At 36.7% G+C, this 25,820-nt stretch overlaps 2 protein-coding genes across 2 annotated transcripts; both read left to right on the top strand.

Annotated features, from left to right (window-relative positions):
- The first annotated feature begins 1,320 nt into the window (after positions 1-1,320).
- Positions 1,321-9,818, top strand: LOC128228321 (uncharacterized). Its single transcript, XM_052939563.1, has 7 exons — positions 1,321-1,589; positions 2,197-2,337; positions 2,666-2,880; positions 4,184-4,241; positions 4,512-4,621; positions 6,142-6,294; positions 9,451-9,818. The coding sequence occupies exons 1-7, from the start codon at positions 1,452-1,454 to the stop codon at positions 9,626-9,628; spliced, it is 993 nt and encodes a 330-aa protein (XP_052795523.1). The 5' UTR covers positions 1,321-1,451; the 3' UTR covers positions 9,629-9,818.
- A 2,407-nt stretch (positions 9,819-12,225) lies between these two features.
- Positions 12,226-24,843, top strand: LOC128225697 (dehydrogenase/reductase SDR family member on chromosome X-like). Its single transcript, XM_052935606.1, has 8 exons — positions 12,226-12,291; positions 17,099-17,126; positions 17,451-17,558; positions 18,179-18,247; positions 18,709-18,810; positions 21,433-21,640; positions 23,983-24,202; positions 24,508-24,843. The coding sequence occupies exons 1-8, from the start codon at positions 12,226-12,228 to the stop codon at positions 24,700-24,702; spliced, it is 996 nt and encodes a 331-aa protein (XP_052791566.1). The 3' UTR covers positions 24,703-24,843.
- Positions 24,844-25,820: the final 977 nt, after the last annotated feature.

The following is a 25,820-nucleotide window of genomic DNA, read 5'->3' on the forward strand; positions in this document are numbered from 1 at the left end:
CCATTTGGCGAGTGCTCCGTTAAGATTGTAAGTCATTTTAGGTTGTTGGGGCACAGTGCACAGACAGAATGTAACCCTGGTTAGAGCTACCCTGGTTCTTTAAAGTGCACCAGTGAATATCACTGTCACATTTAACATCCCTCCCGGAGGACGATTAGTATTTTTAGTGGTGCGACGGGAATCGAACCTGATTCCCTGGATCGATAGTCATGTGTGTTACCACTAGACCATGGATCCGCCGTCTTTAGAAATGGGTGTGTAATCTTATTTATGCTCGAACCCTTATTCGGCAAGTGCTCCGATAAGATTGTTAGGCATTTTAGGTTTTTGGAGTCTAGTACAGACACAATAAAGCCCTGGTTAGAGCTACCCTGGTTCTTTAACGCGCATCCGCTGAGTAAAGCACTGTCACGCGCGGGACCCTCATTTAACGTCCTTCGTGGAAGGCGATAAGCATTTTTAGTGGTGCGTTGGGGAATCGAACCTGCAAACCCTTGACTGACAGTCAAGTGTGTTACCATTAGATCACATGATTTTCATCATAGTGCATTTATTAATATTATACCTTTTCACACTCTTTCAGTACAGTACTTGATATTCATGAAACGAGTCAGAAATGCAAACATGGAAACTTTTTCCAATCGTAACTATTAATTGTTGCACAATGCATCAAAGTGGACTGTCGTTACCTGACCGTCGCCTGTCAATTATCAAAATAGCTGGACTGCTTACACAATGTATAATGTTTGTTTCAATGTTTAATGTTTAAAGAAGAAGTACAAGATGTCAGCTTTAAAACGCATTTTAAGATATCCATTTTTTTTTTCAATTCTTACACTTGTCTTCCTCAAACTTCATATATTATCTCTCAGTATAAAAAAACAACAACAGCATGAGCATTGTTTTCTGTTGCCCTGCATCTTACATCAATGACAAATTGCATACATTAAGACATACTGTTTTTATATATTGTATTCCATTTTAAAACATATTTTTATTTCTTTTCACGAAACAGGTAGGGTCGATTTTTAACGTTGAAAATATATGTGGGCTCTTTGTTTATATAAATGCTGAAATCATGATTTGCCTGAAGACGAATGTGTTTCATATAAATTTGTTATTTAAAATGAAACATTATTAAATCAAACATACCAGCGAAAATAATTGTCAATTTTGTTTACCAAACATCGGCAACACAATCCATTGCCTTGAGCCATTTGTTATTTAAATTCCTGGACTTAGGAGTCTGTATAAGACCGGATAATACGGAGAGAGGCCGGGAAATAGTATCTCCCGACATTTAATACGGAAGAACGGATAAGGTGCTTCCCCTTTTTCCAAAACTGTCATTGATTATGACTTTAAATGATATAGTTTTTACAGTTTCATAGAGACTTAAATAGTATATTTGCCATATATTTAAGAGGGACATGTAGACTAATTATATATAAATGATAGCATTTAGTGAAATCATTAAAAATGCATTTACATTTTCGAATATTGTTTCTCAAGCATTTGGTGAGGAAGTGAGGGCATGGAATGAAAAATCTGTTCAAAACGCCCTCAGTTGGGCTCACTACTGCATGAAGGTGGGTTATTGCTTAAAGAGCGGAACGGCCATGCTTATTTTCTCCTTTCATATATTATTTTCATGACAGTTATTTGAAAAATTGTGTATTTTTGCATTTTAAGTTAAAGAAAAATATTGAAAATTGTCACCAAATCTGCAAATTCTCACCTGGGCTAAAGCAAAATAATGCACAAGTCAATTTTAACCTCGGCCCCCCCATGTCCGGGGGTATACTGGGGATAGCTGGGGAAATGGGCCGTGTTTTACCTTTTCAGGTTGCCCCGCACTGCCTTTTGAATGCGGTGGTTTTATCATCGCAGCACAAATAGTGGGTAATGGTCCTTACCTATGGTGCCTGGGGTGCGGGGGCAGTTGGAGGGGATTAAACCAGTCCCCTCAGGGCGGGGATTTTACCCGGGCTTAGCTGGACCAAAAGACAAAATCCCCGCTTTTCCCCGGACCTAGTGGAGCTGTGGTTACAATTTGGCGCATAAGTTTAAGCAGAAATATGAATAACCACTTTGCATATATTTCTTATATACTGTATACTCCAAAACATTTTTTATCAGTGTATCTTAACCAGTAAGCTCAGTTTTCCATCCTGGTTTACTGTCGCATCATTGCAGGTCGCAGAAGAGACAAAGGGCTGTAGTTACCGATCTGATTTAGATAGACATATTCAGGGTTTGACGATTTTACTAAACCCTGTATCCCTATTGCATCTTGACCTGAACTTGCTGACCAAGGCACCATCGATTCTGACTAAGGTTAAATTTTCATTTTAAACATGATAGCAACATGATAGCAAATACTGCTGAGTACAAACTACTTATCATATTAGTTGATTAATTGTCTATTTATTTTAAAACATACATGTAATAACTAGCAAATACTGCTGAATACAAACATGTATTTGTCATTAATAGTTGATTATTGCGGCTCGCCTTAAGTTGTTACTGTCATTTGAATACTATTCATAATCTGCTGATTGTTCAACTAAAAATGTGTTTAAGAAGTTTGTATATAATCGTGACCATTTGTCATTTTGTTTTGTTTGATCTGTCAATGGTTTTGAATGTGATGCTTTTATTTCAGATCTTGTTAAAAAATCCTCACCTCCCTCGGCATCTATCTGCTGTGGTTCAATCCAATGGGTCTCCAGAATATTCCCAGGTTCCCCTAGATGTCTTACCTGTATACAGAGTGTTGTGCAGTGAAGAACTAGCCATACAAGGCTGTGTTAGAGACCAGGGACAGCATGTTCTGGACAGGCTGGTGTTCTTACATGGCCTGACAAACTCCTCACACAGGTTTACATCTTTAAATGGCTTTGGAATATAAACACTTTAGTTTAGATTATTATTATTATTATTATTAGGGATGGCAATGAGTAGTAAAATTGGTACTCGAGTACTCGGACAATCTTTCGATCGAGTACTCGGGTACTCGATTACTTGGAAAAAAAATGTATTTGGGAAAGACAAGATCATGTATACATGTATCGTTCATGGCATTGTGCGTTGGTCATATTTTTGGTCAATTCCATCTATAAATCAGAATTTCATAAAGCAATTAATTAAAATTGGGGACAAAATACACCTCTGTCTTAAACCTTGTTTTACCTTGATGCAGCAAGTCACATTCTTATAAACTGCCTGCGTGATACATTTTGCTATTAATAGTACTGTATTATTGTTGTTTACCTCATTAATATTCATAATTCTTGATTTCAGATATCAACCAATCAATTGTGATAAATCATTACAAAAATAGTTAAAATACGCCGATTAAGAAATCAATGCTCGTAATGGTCGTTACTCGTTCGCTCGTTAGCATCCATTGTTTGGTGAAAGGTCTGTATTTGGTAAACAATAGAATTGTGTAGGTGAAAGTTCCGCTATCAAAACTTTGCTAATTGACATCAGTTCTAATTGGAAATAGGGCCCCTTTGTTGACAGTTTGCAACTCTCAACTAATTTATTAGCCTAAGGGTCAATTGTGTACACAGCGGGGATTAGAGGGACCGTATATTGTCCTCTTTGCAACTAACCAGATCTGTTACTTCGTCTGTAAATCGTGTATTTGGTGATGTTTATAGATTTTTTAATTTTTTTCCGAGTACTTGAGTAGTGATTTGGCACTCGAGTACTCGGACGATCAATCGAGTGCTTGGGTACTCGTTGCCATCCCTAATTATCATTATTATTATTATTATTATTATTATTATTATTATTATTATTATTATTATTATTATTCTTATTTGATTAAGAACTCATTTTTAGTTTCCATTTTACAATAGGTTGTTATGATCCTGTTTTATAAACTTAAAAAATTCATTTTGATAGCACATGTGGTTGTACCTTTCTATGTTATAACACTGGTAGAAAGTGTATATTCTGCAATAAAAATATGGAAACTAAAGCTTTTAGAAACGAAAACACCATTTTGTAAAATTTAAAGCTTTTCAGATGTAATTTTAAAATTTTATTAAGATGCTTCCTTAAGACTGTACCTATCTTTTTATGTCTATGTAACTGTTTTCATGTATGTTCGTCATTAATGTATATGGAGCTTTTGAGTTTGGTGTTTCGTTGAAACAAATTTCTTTTTTAGATTTGAGAAGTTTATTGATAGACTTATAGCAGACTTATCATCGCTGCCAAATTGCCAGGTACATGTATATAATTAATTTTAATTTATCTTATTTCAAATATTATTCCTTTAAACTAGTGTAAAAGTGTTCTTTGATAAAAACCAATATGCAACATTTTATAATTGGGTAAATTATCATTGTAGTCTTGGATAAAAATGAGAGCTTAAATGAATAAAATACTAAAGATATAATTCATTGCAGGACATCATTTTGTGCACGCTAGCTTAAGTAAATGGACAAAAATGAGAGTGTCAATAAGTAAAATACTTAAGCTATAGTTCGTTGCAGGACATCATCCTGTGCACTCTCCTGGCTGAGGTAAAGAACAACAACGGTTATGAAGCAGCTGTAAACCTCAAGGAGAGAATTTCGTCTTTGATGTTTGAAAAACATATGAGGTAATTATTAAGACAACAGTTTTTACGTTGTTTTTTTACATGTTCAAAAAAGAACTTAAATATCAGCGTTTATGTATGTACAAGTTTTAAACCAGTCACACCTGTTTTGCACACAGAAAATGTTTGGAAGTCACTGGTCATGAATTTGTAGAAATTAGCTTTGTATTTCTTAGTATTGTACAACTACAGGTTCAGCCATACCATTTTACAATGTATGCGAAACTACTGAAGTAAACAATATACTCAAAATATCAATAAAATAGATTGATAAAACCCATCACTGATTGTTTCGTTTGAGTTCCCTCTTCTGTGATGTCATGTATAGACACATAGCTACTGAGCTTGGGATTACACAGATCTATGCCTTGACAGCATATTAACCCTGTCACCCTGTACCACCCTTCCCCTTCGGTTTTTAGTTCAAATTTGGGGGTTTTGGTATGACAAAACTTTGACCTGTCAAAATTTTATTACGCAACTGCGTATATGCATATAATTATAGTCAGCTATGTGGCTGACTTATTGGACCCTGTACCTCTTTGATGTCACTGATTGTTCTGTTTAAGTGCATTGTACTCCTGTGATGTCACTGATTGTTCTGTTTTAGTGCCCTGTACTCCTGTGATGTCACTGATTGTTCCGTTTTAGTGCCCTGTACCCCTGTGATGTCACTGATTGTTCTGTTTTAGTGCGAGGTACTCCTGTGATGTCACTAATTGTTCTGTTTTAGTGCCCTGTACCCCTGCGATGTCACTGATTGTTCTGTTTTAGTGACCTGTACCCCTGCGATGTCACTGACTGTTCTGTTTTAGAGACCTTTTCCCCTGCAATTTCACTTTGTCACTGACTGTTCTGTTTTAGTGCCCTGTACTCCTGCGATGTCACTGACTGTTCTGTTTTAGTGCCCTGTACTCCTGTGATGTCACTGATTGTTCTGTTTTAGAGACCTTTTCCCCTGTGATGTCACTGATTGTTCTGTTTTAGTGCCATGTACCCCTGCGATGTCACTGATTGTTCTGTTTTAGTGCCCTGTACCCCTGCGATGTCACTGACTGTTCTGTTTTAGAGACCTTTTCCCCTGCGATATCACTGATTGTTCTGTTTTAGAGACCTTTTCCCCTGTGATGTCACTGATTGTTCTGTTTTAGAAACCTTTTCCCCTGCGATGTCACTGATTGTTCTGTTTTAGTGCCCTGTACCTCTGCTATGTCACTGACTGTTCTGTTTTAGAGACCTTTTCCCCTGCGATGTCACTGATTGTTCTGTTTAAGAGACCTTTTCCCCTGCGATGTCACTGATTGTTCTGTTTAAGAGACCTTTTCCCCTGCGATGTCACTGATTGTTCTGTTTTAGTGCCCTGTACCCCTGCGATGTCACTGATTGTTCTGTTTTAGTGCCCTGTACCCCTGCGATGTCACTGATTGTTCTGTTTTTGAGACCTTTTCCCCTGCGATGTCACTGATTGTTCTGTTTTAGTTCACTGTACTCCTATTGAGATGTCACTGATTGTTCTGTTTTAGTGCCCTGTACTCCTGTGGTGTAACACTAGTGTGTTCAGCTTGTGCCCTGGATGACCAGTTCTGTACAAAGTATCTTGAGTTTCTGCAACACTGGGGTGACAGCATGAAGCCACAATATGGCCTGACGCAGGAAGGACAACTGTACTGTTGGAGGTTATACTATTCAAGATTTTAAATCTTTGATGAGGTAAACTGAGGTAAAATGAGGATATGATGTAAACAAAAAATCACCCTTTTAATATTTCAAAGTTAAAATATGTAATATGAATCTTTTCCTACATTTGTACATGGAACTACAAACACGATAAGGTATTTTGTATAACAGCACAAATAATGTCCAAAATAAACGACATTTAGATTTAACTTCAATGTTCTTGAAAAACATACCCTTAAGTATTACACTTATTTAGTAATAATATTTTATTCCTAATGTAAGTGCCAGCACGGAAGATGTGTGAGTGAACTAGAACATTTTCTATTATATGATGAATACGCTTTAAGTTCGACTATTCGAAGAATAAGGAGGGCTATACTATTCGCCCCAGCATCGGCGTCAGGGTCGGTGTCGGTGTCCGGTTAAAGTTTTAGGGCAAGTTAAAGTTTTAGGGCAAGTTGGGATTTTCACTTATAAGTCCAATACCCTTTATTCAATTGACTTAATACTTCACACAGTTGTTCAGGGCCATCACGTAATGAGGTTAGATAACTCCATATTATCCTTTATACAAATTATAGCCCCTGATTGACTATGGAACTTAGGTTAAAGTTTTAGGGCAGGTTGGGATATTTATTAATTACTTCTATACCATTCGTTCAATTAACTTAATACTTCACACAGTTGTTCAGGACCATCACACAATGAGGTTACATAAATCCATATTATCTTTAATTCAAGTTATGGCCCCTGATTGACTTAGGTTAAAGTTTTAGGGCAAGTTAAAGTTTTAGGGCAAGTTGGGATTTTCACTTATAAGTCCAATACCCTTCATTCAATTGACTTCATACTTCACACAGTTGTTCAGGGCCATCACGTAATGAGGTTAGATAACTCCATATTATCCTTTATACAAATTATAGCCCCTGATTGACTATGGACCTTAGGTTAAAGTTTTAGGGCAGGTTGGGATATTTATTAATTACTTCTTTACCATTCGTTCAATTGACTTAATACTTCACACAGTTGTTCAGGACCATCACACAATGAGGTTACATAACTCCATATTATCCTTAATTCAAGTTATGGCCCCTGACTGACTTAGGTTAAAGTTTAAGGGCAGGTTAAAGTTTTAGGGCAAGTTGGGATTTTCACTTATAAGTCCAATACCCTTCATTCAATTGACTTCATACTTCACACAGTTGTTCAGGGCCATCACGTAATGAGGTTAGATAACTCCATATTATCCTTTATACAAATTATAGCCCCTGATTGACTATGGACCTTAGGTTAAAGTTTTAGGGCAGGTTGAGATATTTATTAATTACTTCTTTACCATTCGTTCAATTGACTTAATACTTCACAAAGTTGTTCAGGACCATCACACAATGAGGTAACATAACTCCATATTATCCTTAATTCAAGTTATGGCCCGTGACTGACTTAGGTTAAAGTTTTAGGGCAGGTTAAAGTTTTAGGGCAAGTTGGGATTTTCACCTATAAGTCCAATACCCTTCATTCAATTGACTTTACACAATTGTTCATGGTCATCACATAATGAGGTAAGATACATGTAACTCCATATTATATTATATACAAATTATTGCCCCTGATTGACTATGGAACTTCGGTTAAAGTTTTAGGGCAGGTTGGGATATTTATTGATAACTTCTATACCGTTCATTCAATTGACTTAATACTTCACACAGTTGTTTAGGACCATCACACAATGAGGTTACATAACTCCATATTATCCTTAATACAAGTTTTGGCCCCTGATTGACTTAGGTTAAAGTTTAAGGGCAGGTTAAAGTTTTAGGGCAAGTTGGGATTTCATTAAAAAAAACTTCTATACCCTTCATTCAATACACTTAATACTTCGCAGAATTATTGACGACCATCTTACAACAAGGAACATAACTTCAATATAGCCCTAAATACAAACTATTGCCCTTGAATGTTTTCTTTTAATTTCTTTCGAAAGGCACACCTTTATATTCCTAACCACATTTTCATAAAGGGAAAAAAAGTTATTTGAATGACTTGCGTCATTGTTTTCGGGCGTTCTCTTGTTAGGGCAGCGTCAAAGTCGCCTTATGTATCGAATAATTTTAGCTAGGTTTGACATAAAGAGACCAAACTTGGTATATACAAAGAGTTTATGGAGGCCTTTTATGGGAATGTGTTTGAGGCCCCTAGGATCAAGGTCAAGGTTACTATTAATAGAAAAAGGGTTGGTATTAAATAACTTAAGTAAGGGTCTTCATATTGGTACCAAATTTGGTATATAGGAAGAGTTTATAGAGACCTTTCCTGAGATTGTGTTTTGGGCCCAGAGAGTTATGGTCTAGGTCAAGGTCAAAATAGAAATATAGTTAGTACTGAATAACTCAAGTAAGTGTTGACATCGTGTGACCAAACTTGGTATATAGGATAAGTTTATGCAGAGCTTTCATGGATTGCCTTTTGGCCCCCTAGGGTCAAGGTCACTGTTACTAAAAATAGATAACTGTTTCAGTTATAGTTGACATACTGTAACCAAACTTGATATGTAGGAATAGTTTATGGAGGTCTTCCATGGGATTGTGTTTTTTCTAAAAAAAAATAGAAGATACAGTTGAAACTGATTTTTTTCTGCCAATCATTAAAAACCTGGTTTTGTCACATTGCGATTCTTGTTCACTTTTCAATTTGATTGTTTTATTGCTTTTGACAGGCACATATTACATCGTTATTGTATTCACATCTAAGTCAAAGCGGCGTAGTCGAGCGCGCTTACAGCTCTGAGTTTTTATGTCGCATACACAGTATGGAATGCATATACTTGTTTGTATCATGTAGTCTGAGGTCGTCGTCGTCCTCGTCTGTGGCGTCGCACTTTTATTTTTCGCTCTCTAACTTGAGCATTTGTTATCCAATCTACCAAACTTGGTTACACTGATGATTACCATACCATCGCAACTGAGTTCTGTCAACAGCCAGATCGTACTATTAACACTTCAGTATTAAAAAAAATACTAACTTCTCATTCCAAAACGTAGGCACCACCAACAGGCGTCACATTGAACTCGAGGAATTCCAGATAAAAACAAAACTCTCCGAAAAATTGAACAATTTAAAAGTTTTATTTTATAACTACTCTTTTTTAATTTCAGATATGAGCAGACAGACTTGGAGTTAAACCGAAGCTTCAAAAGACTAGCGACTTTGATTTCTGCGTTGCAAAACAAAAACAAGAAAACAAGATTAAAAGTTTCTGAGATGATGAAGGACAGTTCTAAACGGACCTTTGTTAATGTTTGGAAAGATATGGAACACAAATGTATAGCATGAATTGACCCGCTTTTTACCCGACGTGTTGGTATTTGTTCTGAAATGTTTATATTAATGTATCGATGCATTTTATATGTATATTAATTACTGTTTGTTGACGCATGCTGTGTGTTATGTGTAATGTGTTATGAAGTTTGTTTTGTTTAAGTATTTCTTAAATAAAAGTAGATGCACCCGTTCCCTTGCAAGACTTAAATTATATATTCTTTTGTATTGATTACTCCCGTCGAATTATTGTTCATGGGCTAAAAATGTACACCAAAAGTGTACGCCACTCGTGAAAGGTTGAAATATAATTTTATAACGATCTTACTCAGAAACAGACAACTATCCTCTATGTATTTCACAATTTGAAACATCATTTTATTTCTCGGAAAGCATATGGTAAAAAAATATGGTGGATCATTTCAACTCGTTAATATAAAAAATAAAATTATAGGCCATGTTTGGAATTTTTCAAATGTCTTCGTAGAGCAAATTCACTGTCACTGTATTGATCGAATTATTAGTTTGAAGGTTCAGGTCACAACTACATGATGTGGATAGAAAGATGGCCCTTCAGTAGTTTTTAAATGTCACAGAAATATGTTCAACACTTCAAGCGACAGCGTTTCAGTTTCTAATCAAAAGCCGCCCGCTTGTGCATTTGCCAACTGCCCTCGATCCGACCAGATAGATGTTTCGCTGAATTATCAAACATAGCTTTCAATAAGTCTCTACAGTTTGTCGATCTGTATAACACAGACGCTAAACAACAGTTAACATTGCACGTGCCCTCGCCAATACACGAGAGATAAAGTGCAGGTGATTTTTTTTTAAAAATACTTATAGAAAACGTTTGAATACTCGTGTACAAGGTCGTCAATATTAGTGACCTTAAGCTAGCTGCCATACGCGTTTAGTAACACCAAATTTTATCCATGGAGCGATCGAGCAATGTTTTAAACGCGGTGTCAACTGGGAGTATGCTGATTATTGGTCCCAGGTATACTAGAAGTACTCCTAGGTCCCAGGCTACCCCAATTACAAAGCGGTGCTTGTGATTGTTGAACGAAATACTGGTTCTGTGTGACAATATTCGTAACTGCAAAGCAATGCCTTCAATGCAAACACCACACCAAATGTACAACGAAAGACTAGACTATGCATTAACTGGTATAAAGGATTTGGTGCTCACTCAGCATTTGTTTCCGATTTAAAGGCGTCCACTATAGGTTGATGCATTTTTAATGCATTATCATGTTTAGCTTATTTAACTAAATGATAAAAAGAAAGAAAAACAACACAAACAATTTAGATACAAATAAAACACTATGAGCCTTTATAAATGTGAAAAGTCAAAACAAATAGCTGTACGCAAATCTGTTCGCCAAGGTGGTGTGCTTTCCACATTCTATTACCTGATATACGTCGACAAGGTTTTGAGGGACCTTGAAGATAGTGATCTTGGGTGCACAGTTCTGTCCACAAGGGCCGGTAATCCATCATATGCAGACGACATTGCTATGCTAGCCTTATCTCCCCTAAGCCTACAGCGCATGATGGATATCGTGTACCGATATTGCAAAACTTGGAACATTGATATGAACGTGAAGAAATCGGAGATAGTAGTGTTCAGCAAGAAACGTAATCCACCAAACGTGGCCATTATGTACGGTGACAATATAATTCCTCAAACGAACTGTGCTAACCACCTGGGTGTCAAACAAGTCTCTAATATGAAATGTAAATTAAGAATAGAGGAACGATGCCAAAAGGCCAAAAACGCATTCTTCGCTATGACAGCTCAAGGAGTCCATCCATATGGCCTTAATCCTTTAGTATCAGCAAATTTGTACCTTAAAATAATTATACCGATTGTATTGTACTGTAGCGAACTATGGAATAATGTAACATCAAGTGATATCATTTCTCTTAACAGACTTCAACACTTTATTGTTAAGAAGATTCAAGGATTTCACATCCAAACCAGATCGGACATGTGTGAATCTATGTTAGGATTGAATAAGTTATATACATTAGTTATCATAAGAAAATTGTTATTCTTGCATGCTATTCTTAGTCTTGATACAAAATGTACAACCAGAAACATATTTATAAGACGTTACTTCCAATTTGTATGTGACCGAACTGTGAATTTAGGTTATGTACCAGATATATGTAAACTATTATGTGCTTATGGGTTACAAAGCTTCGTGAATGATTCGTTATTGCACCCTGAACGCATGCCTTCCAAACAGCAGTGGAAAGGCATTGTAAAAAGCCGTGTACTGTCTGCAGCTACTCTACAGTGGTCAGAACGAACTTTATCCGACGATGACTTTAGACGCTTTAGGATTTTACACCCTAGCGTTACACATGCAATTGTGTATCAAGTGTTCGACTCCAGTTATTACCGGCACATTCAAACCAGTATTGCAAGACTATGGTGCAAAGTGCCTACAGATAGCATTCTTCGCTGTGAACATTGCAACGAGGAAACAGACAATATAGAGACACATAAAGTGTACTCGTGCTATAAGCATGAACGTTCGAGATGGCGTTTTATTTCTGACGTCGCAGCGATCGACGTGGATCTAGCCAGTGTACTTCTATCAATGGACAAAGACTCATTCTATCTGGCCCTCCTTGGCGCCGAACTGTCAGTGCCGAATTATATCAGTGTACGCCATGTATTTTTAAGGTGTGCATACACATACATCCATCATTGCATTAGTACATAATGCGCTGCAATGTTGTTGTAAAGAATATGGACTGTCTTTTCATATATATCATGGTATATAATATGTGTAAACTATTAAACATTATATCATATCTAAATCAAATGTTCATGTTTAACCATGCATACATCAGTATTTAAACATTGTATTGTATTGTAATTAGCAGTTATTTAAGTTGTTTGTACATATAATGCATATCATCGATTTCGGTGGAAATAAAGATAAGTTGAGTTGAGTTGAGTTGCATCTATTTGTATCTGTACCTAAATCATGTTTTTTTATGTTTTAATCATTGGAGTCAACTGAGTTAAGGTGGAACGCGACTATGATTTTTTTTTCGAGTTACTGTCTGATAATTGGTATACGAATAGAAGAGCATATGCCCAGTTAGGGACTCTTTTTACTTTTTCAATATTCGGAACAGTTTTGAATCTACGATTTTCAAAATATGCCACCGACGTCAATTTTGAGACGTCTCTCATATGTTTGCGTTCCAGCTACAATAACCGATAGTTTCATCAATTCTTCGTTTGCAGCTATGAAATTTCAACGTCAAGTACGTCTTGTGACAACGTTCACGCTCATATATTTTTCTTTCTCTTGTTGAACGTTATTGTTTCTAAATTCGTCTATAACGTCATTTTTCGCGGGAAAAATGGCGTCGTGTTTCGCTGAAAAAAGTGCGCCTTTCTTTGATTCTTGAAAAAAGTGCTCGTTTAATTTTTGATTTTTTTAAATACATGTATTCAATGTTTTATTACAAATCGCCTGATATCAAGAAAAGGATACCTTACCGACTTCGTTTTTGCGCAGTATCAAATAGTTTAACCCCTATACCTGTTTCTTTTTCAATACGTAGTGTATTTAAACGTTTAGCATGACGTTAATCGAATTGTTTTTGTTTATTAAATGAAAAGATTAGAAATCTTAGAGTGTCTGATCTGTTTGATGTTAGGGATATTTGTTATTGTTGTTGTACAAAATATCTAATTCCACACAAGACGGGCGCTGAATAACCAGCTTTATAAATTAATGACTTAAATCTGGCGGCTATTTTAATGAAAGGCTTTCTTAATTATTAAGCAATCTCATTTGCCGAATTATAATATTTTGATAATACCCATCAATAATCGTTCCAGTCACAATGCTATGAGCTGTGACTATGCTGATTAGTGCTTTGTTTTTTATATATACATCTACAGTAATAACACAAAAATAAACGGTTCTACTACTTTATTAGTTACCAATTTCTTTAATCAGTATCAGTAGAGATCTGCAGTTATAAGGCTCTAAACTAAGCAAAAGCATGTGTGACACTCTGTTCATACACAAAATATAACTAACAAACCAATTAATGATAATCGACAGAAATCTGCATTGTAATAAGCACAAACGGATACCGGCAGTAGAGGGGGTGCAGCCCCCCCCCCCTAAAATCATCCAAGTTTTCTTCTGTATGTCACTATCGGAGAAAAATGTAATAGTATACAGATCTATAAAATACGCAACTATACAGTTCAGTGTTTTGAATCTAAGTTTTATGTAGTCAATCGGTTATCGTTGAATAAAAACATATACAATTAATAAATTCCACTAATATTGGTAACCATATTATTGAAGTTTTATAGTGAATATAACTCTTAAATATTCAACGAGGGTCATTTGTTACGCAACGGTTTGGGGAGGGGTGGGGGATGGTCAATTCTTGACGTTAAAAAATGATCGGTCATTCTTTGAACAGAAAGAAAATGACTCATGTGGTCAATATATAACTGGGTCAATCGGCGTTAATTTAAAACACATTAAAATTTTAAAATATTCAAATCAATATTCCACATGTATAACAAACATTTATTTTGACTGATAAACCCTTACTTCTTACTAAATAATAAACTCATACAACATATTATTCACTGATCAGATTGTAAGATTGTAACTGTTTATTTAATAGTAGAAAGCGCAAAAATAAGTATTTTATTTTTTTGGTGAATGCTAAAAGATTAACTATGGTCTCATATTTCTTTCAAATTAAACTCGGTATTCTTCATAAGAACCATTGTTTTCGATATGTATTTATTCTTAAAGGCAAATTAAAACAATAGTATTAATTGTGGTAAATCGTATTTGTGTTTAATACTTGTGTTTGCACTGATTGTAAATGATCACATTGAATTATTTCTATTATCTCATCTTATTAAGCAATGTTATAGTTCACACAAATGCACTCACATGAACACACGTATACGCCCACATACTCGTACATGCACGCACACCCACACACACGCACACGCACACGCACACACACACACACACACACACACACTATGATAAAATATATGTTCCAAATGGCTCAAATGATGATCTTAAAGTAAAGCGAGCGTGTGTACATACATGCCTGCGTGTGAAAGCGTACATGTGTGTGTGAGCGTGCGTGTGCTTGTGTGTGCGTGTGTATGGGCGTGCGTATGATCGTTTGTGTGTGTGTGTGTGTGTGTGTGTGTGTGTGTGTGTGTGTGTGTGTGCGAGAGCGCGAGCGCGTGCGCATATATGCATGCGTGTGCACGCGTGCTTGAGTGTGGGGTGGTGTGTGGGGTGCGTTTTTACGCGTGCTTGACTTTATTGTACGTTGTGTGCGTGTGTTTGTATGTAAGCTATAACAACCCTTAACAAAATGAGTTTATAGTAACTATTTAAAGATGCACACTTACTCTCCTATCTCCACTCAACTCAATATCTTAATTTTCCCCATGGCTGGACATATTCATAATATATCCAAACATTGATAGACATAGAACATAAATAATATTATATAAAATAATAGTACAGATTAAAATTATAGCATATTGTTGTCAAAATATTTATATAGGTAGGATATAGCTATATATATGTATAAATAAAAAGCTTACATTCTACATGCAAATAAAATTAGTCTATTTGACCTCCATGATAGTAAGGCCGTGTGTGATCTGACGCTTGGATGCAGAAATCTTGTCGAAAACAAAGGTTCTTTTGAGAAATACCGAGTTGATTTGAAAGAAATTAGCATAAAACATGGTATGTTTACATTATGAGATTAGAGTAGACCACAGTAAATAGTTTAGCATTCACCAATAATTTAATGTTTTTGTGCATTCTGTTATTAAACACGCGGTTAAAATCTTGTAACCAGTAATTAATATTTTCCATATATGCATAATTGAGTAAGAAGTTAAAGTTTTATTAGACAAAATTGATCTTGTTATACATGTTTATGCATGGATTTTGGATAAGCATGTCACTTTAACTATAGTTCATTTATAATCAGTGCTTTAATTACTTAATAATGTTAACTATTCGGAATTCAACAGAAAAAAAACAATGTTGAATGATCAATTTAACTAAAATTAACAACAACTGTTATATGTTATTGATCAGTGGTTTATTCAAAACTACGCTCTTATTAGCGTAAATAATAGTTCGATTTACGTCATGCTAAACGTTTTATAACAATACGTAATGAAAAAGAACAGGTATAGGGGTTAGATTATTTGATACTGCGCAAAAACGAAATCGGTGAGGTACCCTTTTTTTGATATCAGGCGATTTGTAATAAAACATTGAATACATGTATTCAAAAAAAATGAAAAAATTAAACGAGCATTTTTTTCAAGAATTAAAGAAAGGCGCACCTTTTTTCAGCGAAACACGACGCCGTTTTTCCCGCGAAAAATGACGTTAAAGACGAATTTTAAATAAATAACGTAAAACAAGAGAAAGAAAAATACATGTGCGTGAACGTTTTCACAAGACGCACTTGAGGTTTAAATTTCTTAGCGGTAAACGAAGAATTGGTGAAACTATCGGTTATTGTAGCTGGAACGCAAAAATATGAGAGACGTCTCAAAATTGACGTCAGTGGTGTATTTTGAGGAGTCATAGTTTCAAAACTGTTCCGAATATTGAAAATATCAAAACAGTCCCTGATTGGGCATATGCTCTTCTATTCGTATACCAATTTTCAGACAGTAACTCGAAAAAATATTCATAGTCGCGTTCCACCTTAAACACAAAAATGCATAAAAATTATAAACTGAAATATTTTTTGCATCAACCTATATTGTGCACCTTTAAAGGAACTCTTATAACGATCATGAATATTGCAATATAGTCATGACAATATTACCGTACACAAATCAACCGTTTTGTTTTGGACAAACATAAAGTTGCACACTTATTATTATACGGGTATAAAATTGAAATTAAACCACAAAAATATCGAAATTCAAAACTGAATTCCCCCTACAAAAGGGAGAATTGTCCGTCGCCGATCGGGGCTAAAATGAGCGCTATTTGTTACATCCAACAGAAAAATAGCAACTAAAAGCTAATTTAAATGAGCATTATCAAATGTATTGAAGTCACTAATGTCTAAATTTCCGAAGTCAATAAAAAAATCGGACCCTTTTTTATCTGTGAAAACAGTAGAAGACCGCGAGAGCCGTGCTTTAAACCTACTATATTTAAAACGGAAGTTTACAAAATGGTGCTACTTTCAGTTTTGAATTTAGCAGTTTATTACATTTTGACGTATATTCTTGGTGGTTGGTGTTTATTTCTACAATTGATAAAGGGACGGAGAACATTTAAAGGTTAACATGTGCTTTATTTCTTATCAGTAACGGCTGCATACTGCATAGTAATTGTATTACATTTCACGTTGTTAAACGCAGCAGACAACAGTTTATAAATTATCCATTATATTGCTTGTAAGCGATGTAAAGCAAAGCCTGCAAACACTGGTACAACGCAACCTACTACCTAATATAACAACCTAGGGAAACGTTTGCATGTGCATCGAATGACATTTTCGAACTCAAGTCAAATGGAAAACCAGCTCTAGACGTCTTGAAACAGCCAGCGGGACGAAAAAGCTCCCTGGTGTATCTTATTACAATTATAGACATCACAATAGTGTAATGTCTATTTGTAACAAGATAAACCAGGGCTTTTGCATCCCGCGACTGTCATTGTCGTTCTATAAATTATGATTTTGAGATAAAAAAAGACAAAGTAATGAAGAAAATTTTAACTGAAGTTCATCAGACAAAGTATTTTATTTTCAGATACTTGTAATCATGCGGGCAAGGTGGCTATTGTAACTGGTGGCAGTCTTGGAATAGGATTCCATGTGTCAAAAAGTCTCGTAGCCAGAAGCATACACGTTTTTATTGGTATGTCATCTATGTATCCGAAAGATTCGAATCACTTTGTTAATATCATTATAAATCATCAGGTAATAACACTGGCATAGACTTAGTTAAGTGTTGTAATAAATGCGTTTGCTCCGGTCAGATTCAATCGTTATATCTATAATATCTGTTCATTGAGTATTTGAAGGACTTTTTTAAGTTTAAATGATTTTTTTCATTAATCTTTATTGTCTTGAAGTTTATGTTTGCTCTGAATTGGCGTATATTTGTATATACAAGAAGAACGGCATATACTAGTGTTACTTTATGCATAGAGCTGTCTTACAGTGTGTGTATACCACGTCCTAATTGCGTCATAAATGCTACGTCGGAAGGCAATATTTTGCTTCAAATGAAGACTTTGAAGTTGATTAATGTTGGGAGTGTGAGTTTGCGTACTCCAAACGTTAACCCGCTCTGGCCGTTCCACAACGGTGACCAAAGATTTATGCTAACAGTTTTGTTGATGCGTCTGTGGTTGTTTGCACAATTAGTGACTCATGATCAGTGCCTGTAAGGTTTGCATTGTACCTTGTAAACTGTTTCGGCTATGTGCTTGTCACTGAAGTTTCCATTGTGTTATTTTAATTTTTTTACTGCAGGTGGAAAGTGTAGGAAGACGGGCAATGATGCAATTAAAGCAATCAGAAAAGACTTTCCAAACGCGAAAGGTAAAAGGACATCCTCTCTTGTTTACATAATATCATCATATATGTTTATAAACATCGGTATATGCAAACATTAAAATAAATTTAATTATTATTTTGTTAGTTTGTGGTTCAAATAGTTTTCGTGTATTAATAAAAAAATGCGTTACATGGGCAATGTCAGGGGAGGATCAAGGTTTTGATGTTAGAGGGGGCGTAACTTAGGGCCCTAACCTTTTGATTTGCGCCCCTCCCTCAAAATCAAAATTTATTTGTTTAAAGTGAAGGCAGGGGAATTTGGGGGTACTCCCTTCAGAAAATTTCAACAATTTCTAGTCTAAAAGGGTGCATTTTGGGCGTATTTTATTACCTCTTACTCCGATATTGAAAACAAGTAAACTTGGATGACTTTTAGCGGCACACCCCTCCCGGATCCGCAAATGTATGCATTTTATTCACAGTAACGTTGATATTTTCTCTTTCAGTCGATTTTATTCACCTGAATCTTGGATCTATGAAGTCAGTTGACGACTTTGCTGATGACTTTTTATCACGGGATCTACGATTAAATATTTTAATAAATAACGGTAAGTTTAACGTTCCTTCCATTCATAATATAACCATTCCGCCCTGAAATTATTCCGATGCTCATACAATCACTTTAGTTTGAATAGCTTGTTACATGTATGTTATAGGCCGATTGTTCAGAAGTTTTGTAAAGTTAAGGTTGTTAAATTCAGCGTTGTTGACTTTCAAATATTTACTACTCTTGAAGTTTATTGGATACACCTGTAAAATGCATTATTTCTAACATGATTTTAGACAACTATTTTAGCTGTACCTGTTTTATTATGCCCCCTTCGAAGAAGAGGGGTATATTGCTTTGCACAGGCATGTTGGTATGTCGGTCGGTCGGTCCGTCGGTAGACCAAAGCTTGTCCGAGTGATAACTCAACAATTCCTGGATGTATGGTCATCAAACTTGACATGAAGGTTTGGCCTGACAAGTAGATGACCCCTATTGATTAAAGGGCTCATCGGGTCAAAGGTCAAGGTCACAGTGACCTTTTATGGTAAATAATTTTAAAGCTTGTCCGAGTGATAACTCAACAATGCCTAGACCTATGGTCATCAAACTTGATATGGAAGTTGGGCCTGACCAGTAGATGACCCCTATTGTTTTTGGGGGTCATCGGACCAAAGGTCAAGGTCACAGTGACCTTGAATGGTAAAAGGTTGTCCGAGTGATAACTTGATAATGCCTGCACCTATGGCCCTCATACGTGACATGGAGGTTGGGCCTGACCAGTAGATGACCTCTATTGATTTTGGGGGTCATCGGGTCAAAGGTCAAGGTCACAGTGACCTTGAATGGTAAAAGGTTGTCCGTGTGATAACTCGACAATGCCTGCACCCATTGCCCTCATAATTGACATGGAGGTTGGGCCTGACCAGTAGATGACCCCTTTGGCTTTAGGGGTCATTGGGCCAAAGGTCAAGGTCACAGTGATCTTGAATGATAAAAGGTTGTTCAAGTGATAACTCGTCATAGCCTGCACCCATGGCCCTCACACTTGACATGGAGGTTGGGCCTGACCAGTAGATGACCCCTATATTTGGGGGGTCATCGGGCCAAAGGTCAAGGTCACAGTGATCTTGAATGGTAAAAGGTTGTCCCTGTGATAACTCGACAATGCCTGCTCCTATGGCCCTCATACTTGACATGGAGGTTTGGCCTGACCAGTAGATGACCCCTATTGTTTTTGGGGGTCATCGGGCCAAAGGTCAAGGTCACAGTGATCTTGAATGGTATAAGGTTGTCAGTGTGATAACTCAACAATGCCTGCGCCCATGGCCCTCATACTTGACATGGCGGTTGGGCCTGACCAGTAGATGACCCCTATGTCTTTGGGGGTCATTGGGCCAAAGGTCAAGTTCACAGTGACCTTGAATGGTAAAAGGTTGTTTGAGTGATAACTCGACAATGCCTGCACCCATGGCCCTCATACTTGACATGGAGGTTGGGCCTGACCAGTAGATGACCCCTATTTATTTTGGGAGTCATCGGGCCAAAGGTCAAGGTCACAGTGACCTTGAATGGTAAAAGGTTGTCCGAGTAATTACTCAACAATGCCTGCACCCATGGCCCTCATACTTGACATGGACGTTGGGCCTGACCAGTAGATGGCCCCTATTGGCTTTAGGGGTCATTGGGCCAAAGGTCAAGGTCACAGTGACCTTGAATGATAAAAGGTTGTCCGAATGATAACTCAACAATGCCTGCACCCATGGCCCTCAAACTTGACTTGGAAGTTGAGCCTGACCAGTAGAAGACCCTTATTGATTTTAGGGGTCAAAGGTCAAGGTGACCTTGAAAGCAAACTCGACAATTCCTAGACCTATGGTCATCAAACTTGACATGAAGGGTTGAGCCTGACTAGTAGATGACCCCTCTTGATTTTGGGGTTCATCGGGTCAAGGTCATAGTAACATTTAACGCAAAAAAAGTTAACAAATCTTCTCCCTGTGATATCTCAACAATGCCTGAACCTATGATCATCAAACTTGACATGGAAGTTGGGCCTGACCAGAAGATGACCCTTATTGATTTTAGGAGTCATCGAGTCAAAGGTCAAGCTTACAGTGACCTTGAATGCGAAAATATTTCGAGTGATAACTTGACAATGCCTGCACCCATGGCTCACAAACTTGATTTGATGCTGCGTCTGATCTGTAGATGACCCCTTATGATTTCAAGGGTCATGTGGTCAAAGGTCAAGGTCACAGTGACCTAGAACGAAAAATATTGTCTGTGTGATTACTTGTCAATGCCTGCATCCATGGCCCTCAGACTTGACATTTATATTTTTTGTGACCAGCTGATGACTCCTATGGATTTTGAGGTCAAAGGTCATGGTCATAACACACTCCCTCTTCACACTTTGAATGGTCATAATCTTGAAACTGCCTCAACGGCATCCAATGTCAGTGACAAACCAGCTGTCATTTCGGTCCATGCATATTTCATTCAATTGTCCATATAATCCTGACAACATGGCGCTCAGGGGGCATAATGTTTGACAAACATCTCTTGTTTAGATATATTAGCACATCAAATAATTCACGTTTAAAAGTTAACAATGATCTCCTTAAGCACATTGTTAACTTAAACTAGTTTCTGAACAATCAATCCAATCTCTTTCATTCAGCTGGCATCATGTTTCCCCCATATGAATTAACGGAAGACGGCTTCGAGAGTCAGTTTCAAGTGAATTACCTGGGACACTTTCATTTAACATCACGATTGCTTGAAACATTGGTACAGACAGGAACAGAGAACAGCTGGGCAAGAGTTGTAAATGTTTCATCATATATGCACATCATAGGGTCGCCAGATCTTGACAATCTTGAAAACAGGTTTGTTGCTTTCTGATATATAATGGAAACTATAGGGGCCAAAAATACACTGATTAAAAGCACATGACTAAGGCTTAACAGACGCTGAACGACACATTTCGTTCGCACAACACAGACAAACCACGCATTATAAAACGGCAGCTACATTTATGTGCAAATGTATAATGACATTGATTAGTTCAACAGCTGTTGTCTTGTTCATACACTATTGTGTAGAATGCGGATAGCAAGACTTGAACATGTATTAAACAAAATTTTAAAACTGAGAAATACGTAGATATGCTCATTCCCAACAAACATGGCTCCTCCTTTGCAAAAATGAGGTGTGGAGTCGCACCGATTGAAATTTAGAGAGATAGATTATAAGTATCTTCCGAGAATTTCTAGCATGGTTAAAATAATGGATCTACTTTTCTCCCACCTCAGATTATAAGTATCTTCCATGGCGAGAGTGTAAGATAGATTCATTCCGGATGAGCCTATCTTACACGAGCGGCTATGGTAGATGCTTTTTCTTCCACCTCAGTTAAACAAAATTAAGTAAAAATGTATTTTTTTGTCGGAACTCTTTTGTGCTGAGTAAAAATAATTGCGTACGGATATGCAATAATTCGTGGTTGTCATGGATATTCGCGCAGTGATTCAGAGTACGTAAATGGTCTGATCGGTCTTTAAACAGTTCTCAGAAGAGTGAAGCATTATTTCTTGAAAGGTGCATGAAAACTGTTTTCTGGTGACATTTGAAGCGAGAAATAATTAACTCGCGTTCTAAATATTGCCACCAGACAAGATTTACATGATGCGCTACAGACGACAGTCTTCAACAAGGGACGTAATTACAATGTGGTGACCATTAAAAGAAGTTCCATCCGGGCATTTTATCTTCGCCCGTGGGCAAGATAAGAATTTCTAGCATGGTTAAATTAATGGATCTACTTATATGAGGTGGGAGAAAAGTAGATCCATTAATTTAACCATGCTAGAAATTCTTATCTTGCCCACGGGCGAAGATAAAATGCCCGGATGGAACTTCTTTTAATGGTCACCACAGTGTTATTACGTCCCTTGTTGAAGACTGTCGTCTTAGCGCATCATGGAAACCTTGTATTGTGGCAATATTTAGAATGCGAGTTAATTATTTCTCGCTTCAAATGTCACCAGAAAACAGTTTTCACGCACCTTTCAAGAAATAATGCTTCACTCTTCCTGGAACTATTTAAAGACCGATCAGACCATTTACATACTCTGAATCATTGCGCGAATATCCATGACAACCACGAATTATCGCATATCCGTACGCAATTATTTTCACTCAGCACTAAAGAGTTTTAGCAAAAAATACATTTTTACTTAATGGGAGAAAAAGCATCTACCATAGCCGTTCGTGTAAGATAGGTTCATCCCGACCCTCGCGCAGGGTGTTTTGCGGAAACTCGGTAAACCTCGTTTCCGCAAAACACCCTACGCTAGGGTCGGAATGAACCTATCTTACACTCTCGGCCATGGAAGATACTTATAATCTGAGGTGGGAGAAATGAAGTTCTAGCTCTTGAGAATCGTGTTTGTCCTTTCTGTAGAAATTGTGTTGAGGGTGAAATTCATGTTATGTTGGCATGCCCAATATACCAAACAACTAAGAGATATATTTGTATACAGCAGCAAGTGAACTTAACTAAGAGTTTGTTACATTACCGGATACTGAAAAGTTCATTTTTATGTTCTCCAACAAAGACTTGGTTTGTGTTAGTGCAAAGACCTGCTTTGCTATTTCAAATTTTAAAATATTTCTACTTTATACAATTGTTTAAAAAAAGAATGTTTGATGTTTAGAGTAACTAACATACCACTATATTGCATGTTGAGTAGGAGCCTTGTAATATTGTTATTTCGTTTCTTAAGTATTATTATCCTTTTAAGTACAATATTATTTTATATAATGTAATATTATATTGAAACTATCATTCATTAATATGCATGGCTCATACTCAACCGGTTATGTGTTTTATGTAAATGACTTTTTTATGTTCTGCTATGTTCAATTTTATGTTCTGCTATGTTCAAAAATGAGACGGAAATAAACGAAAGATTATGTATATACAAGACACCGATTTTCATTTTTATTATATAGTTTTAAGTAGAAAAATAGCTTTGAGTTGTCTTGGCTAAATTGATATTTTGTTCAGGAAAACCACTGGCGTAAATCTACAATGAAGTATTCTGATCAATTAGCTCGTAGTAAAACTTTTGCTTTAAAATAGACAGTACACATAGGCCTTGAATAGGGGTCATACTTAAAACAATATCAATATGCAATGACATCGTGACTCATTTTTTTCCTGCAGGGCACAAGCGTGGTACCAGTATTCCAGCCACAAGGCTTATGCTGACTCCAAGCTTCTGATATTGGCGTCCATGTATGCACTGAACCGGAAACTGCGGAAGGCGCACTCGTGCGTGTCGGTGTGTGTCCTACATCCCGGCGTTGTCAGGACGGACCTCTGGAAACACCTAACTTTCATACATAAATACCCTCTGGGACTTATTGGGAAGTTTTTGTATCTGGTATGTTAACTCGATATTTGTGCATGATAGTGGTATCAATTCATGTATTTGTCCTTGTGAGTTTGTAGGAACAAATTATAACATGGGTTGTTATTTTGCGACTAATTTTTAGCTCGACTATTCGAATAATAAGGAGAGCTATCCTTCTCACCCGAACGTCGGCGTCGGCGTCGGCACTTATGTTAAAGTGAATGCGATTTAACTTTTAAAGGTTTCTCAAACAGGAGGTCAAGTGGGACCATAGTTGCATTTCACAGTTCTCAGTCGATTTCCTAAGGGCTTACACAGTTTTCGCATTATTTTAGACACCAGAGCAGGGAGCGGATACAACTTTATACGCCGCCTTGTCCCCAGAAGTGGAAAGTGTTAGTGGGTGTTACTATGACAATTCACAACCATGTCGGTCAGCGAGACTTACTTATGACGAGGATTTTCAGGATTTCGTGTGGGACAAAACCTCAGCTTTAGTTAAAAATCTTGCAGAAACAAATATTGAGTGAACTAATTTATTGCAGATACGTTTGAAAGTATTTTACAATCTACAAACATTTGTTATAAATAAATAAAATGCATGTAGCGTTGCCATAAATATTACAAGTCATTACATATATGCGAAAATTTAGGCATTTGTGTAATAAAATAAAAAAAAACATCATCATTTTAATCTTGTCATTTCTGAGACTTTACACTTCCATTTTACATTCAGAATGATAAATCATGTTAAACATCGCTTCACAATAAGTTCATTTGATTTGTCAATGTATATGTTCAATTTTTATTTTCATCGATTTAACTAAAAGCCTTAGTAAAAGGATTTAGGGAAAATGTTACCAGATCTTCACCCTTCTTGTTCGTTGTTACAACCATTTTTGATCCATCTTTCGAAATGCTTATAGCAATTGGCCAGTAAATGGGGTTGCTATTGATCTGATAACAGCAAACAAAATCACCGTGTGGTGAAAACTGCATAATTGTGTGTGTTCCGTAAGAACATACATACACACAATCCATCGGACCTACACACATCCCACAGGGTTGTTTCAAGTTTGCATTCACTACTTCTACATGAGTCTTCGCTTTGTCCGTTACATCGCAGAAAAACAGCTTATCTTTCCATTTATGTGCGATGATGAGCACTTTACGAGAGGGTATATATTCAAGAGTTGCACTGCGTTCGCCGAACGTTAAGTCCTTCCTAGGTAAATTTACTGGAAAATCCAATCTATCCGCTGAGCTAATCTCTACCATTTCTGCAGAAGAACGACTAAATTGAAGCCCGACTATCAGAGTATTTGTGTCCATCACACGCACAGCATCATAGTTACAGAACGTCCTCAATCTCGCTTTTTCAACAATGTCGTTATTTCTTCTTACTGACAGAATTATGATTGGTGAAAAACTTAAATAAGCGTCGTAGGCTATTGCCACATCAGTTGACCAGCTTCCACTAGATATAACAGCAAGATCATAGGGTACATAGTCAAGGCTGAAAGTAGCAAGTAGGTCTGGCGCATTTGAGCCCATGACCAGAAACTGGTTATTTCGACCATCAACCGTTACAATCCTACCATCCGGTAAAAACTCTATACCTGACAGAACAACTGGATTCTTTGCATTC

This window comes from Mya arenaria, chromosome 3 (assembly GCF_026914265.1).
Source record: "Mya arenaria isolate MELC-2E11 chromosome 3, ASM2691426v1".
NCBI lineage: Eukaryota > Metazoa > Mollusca > Bivalvia > Myida > Myidae > Mya > Mya arenaria.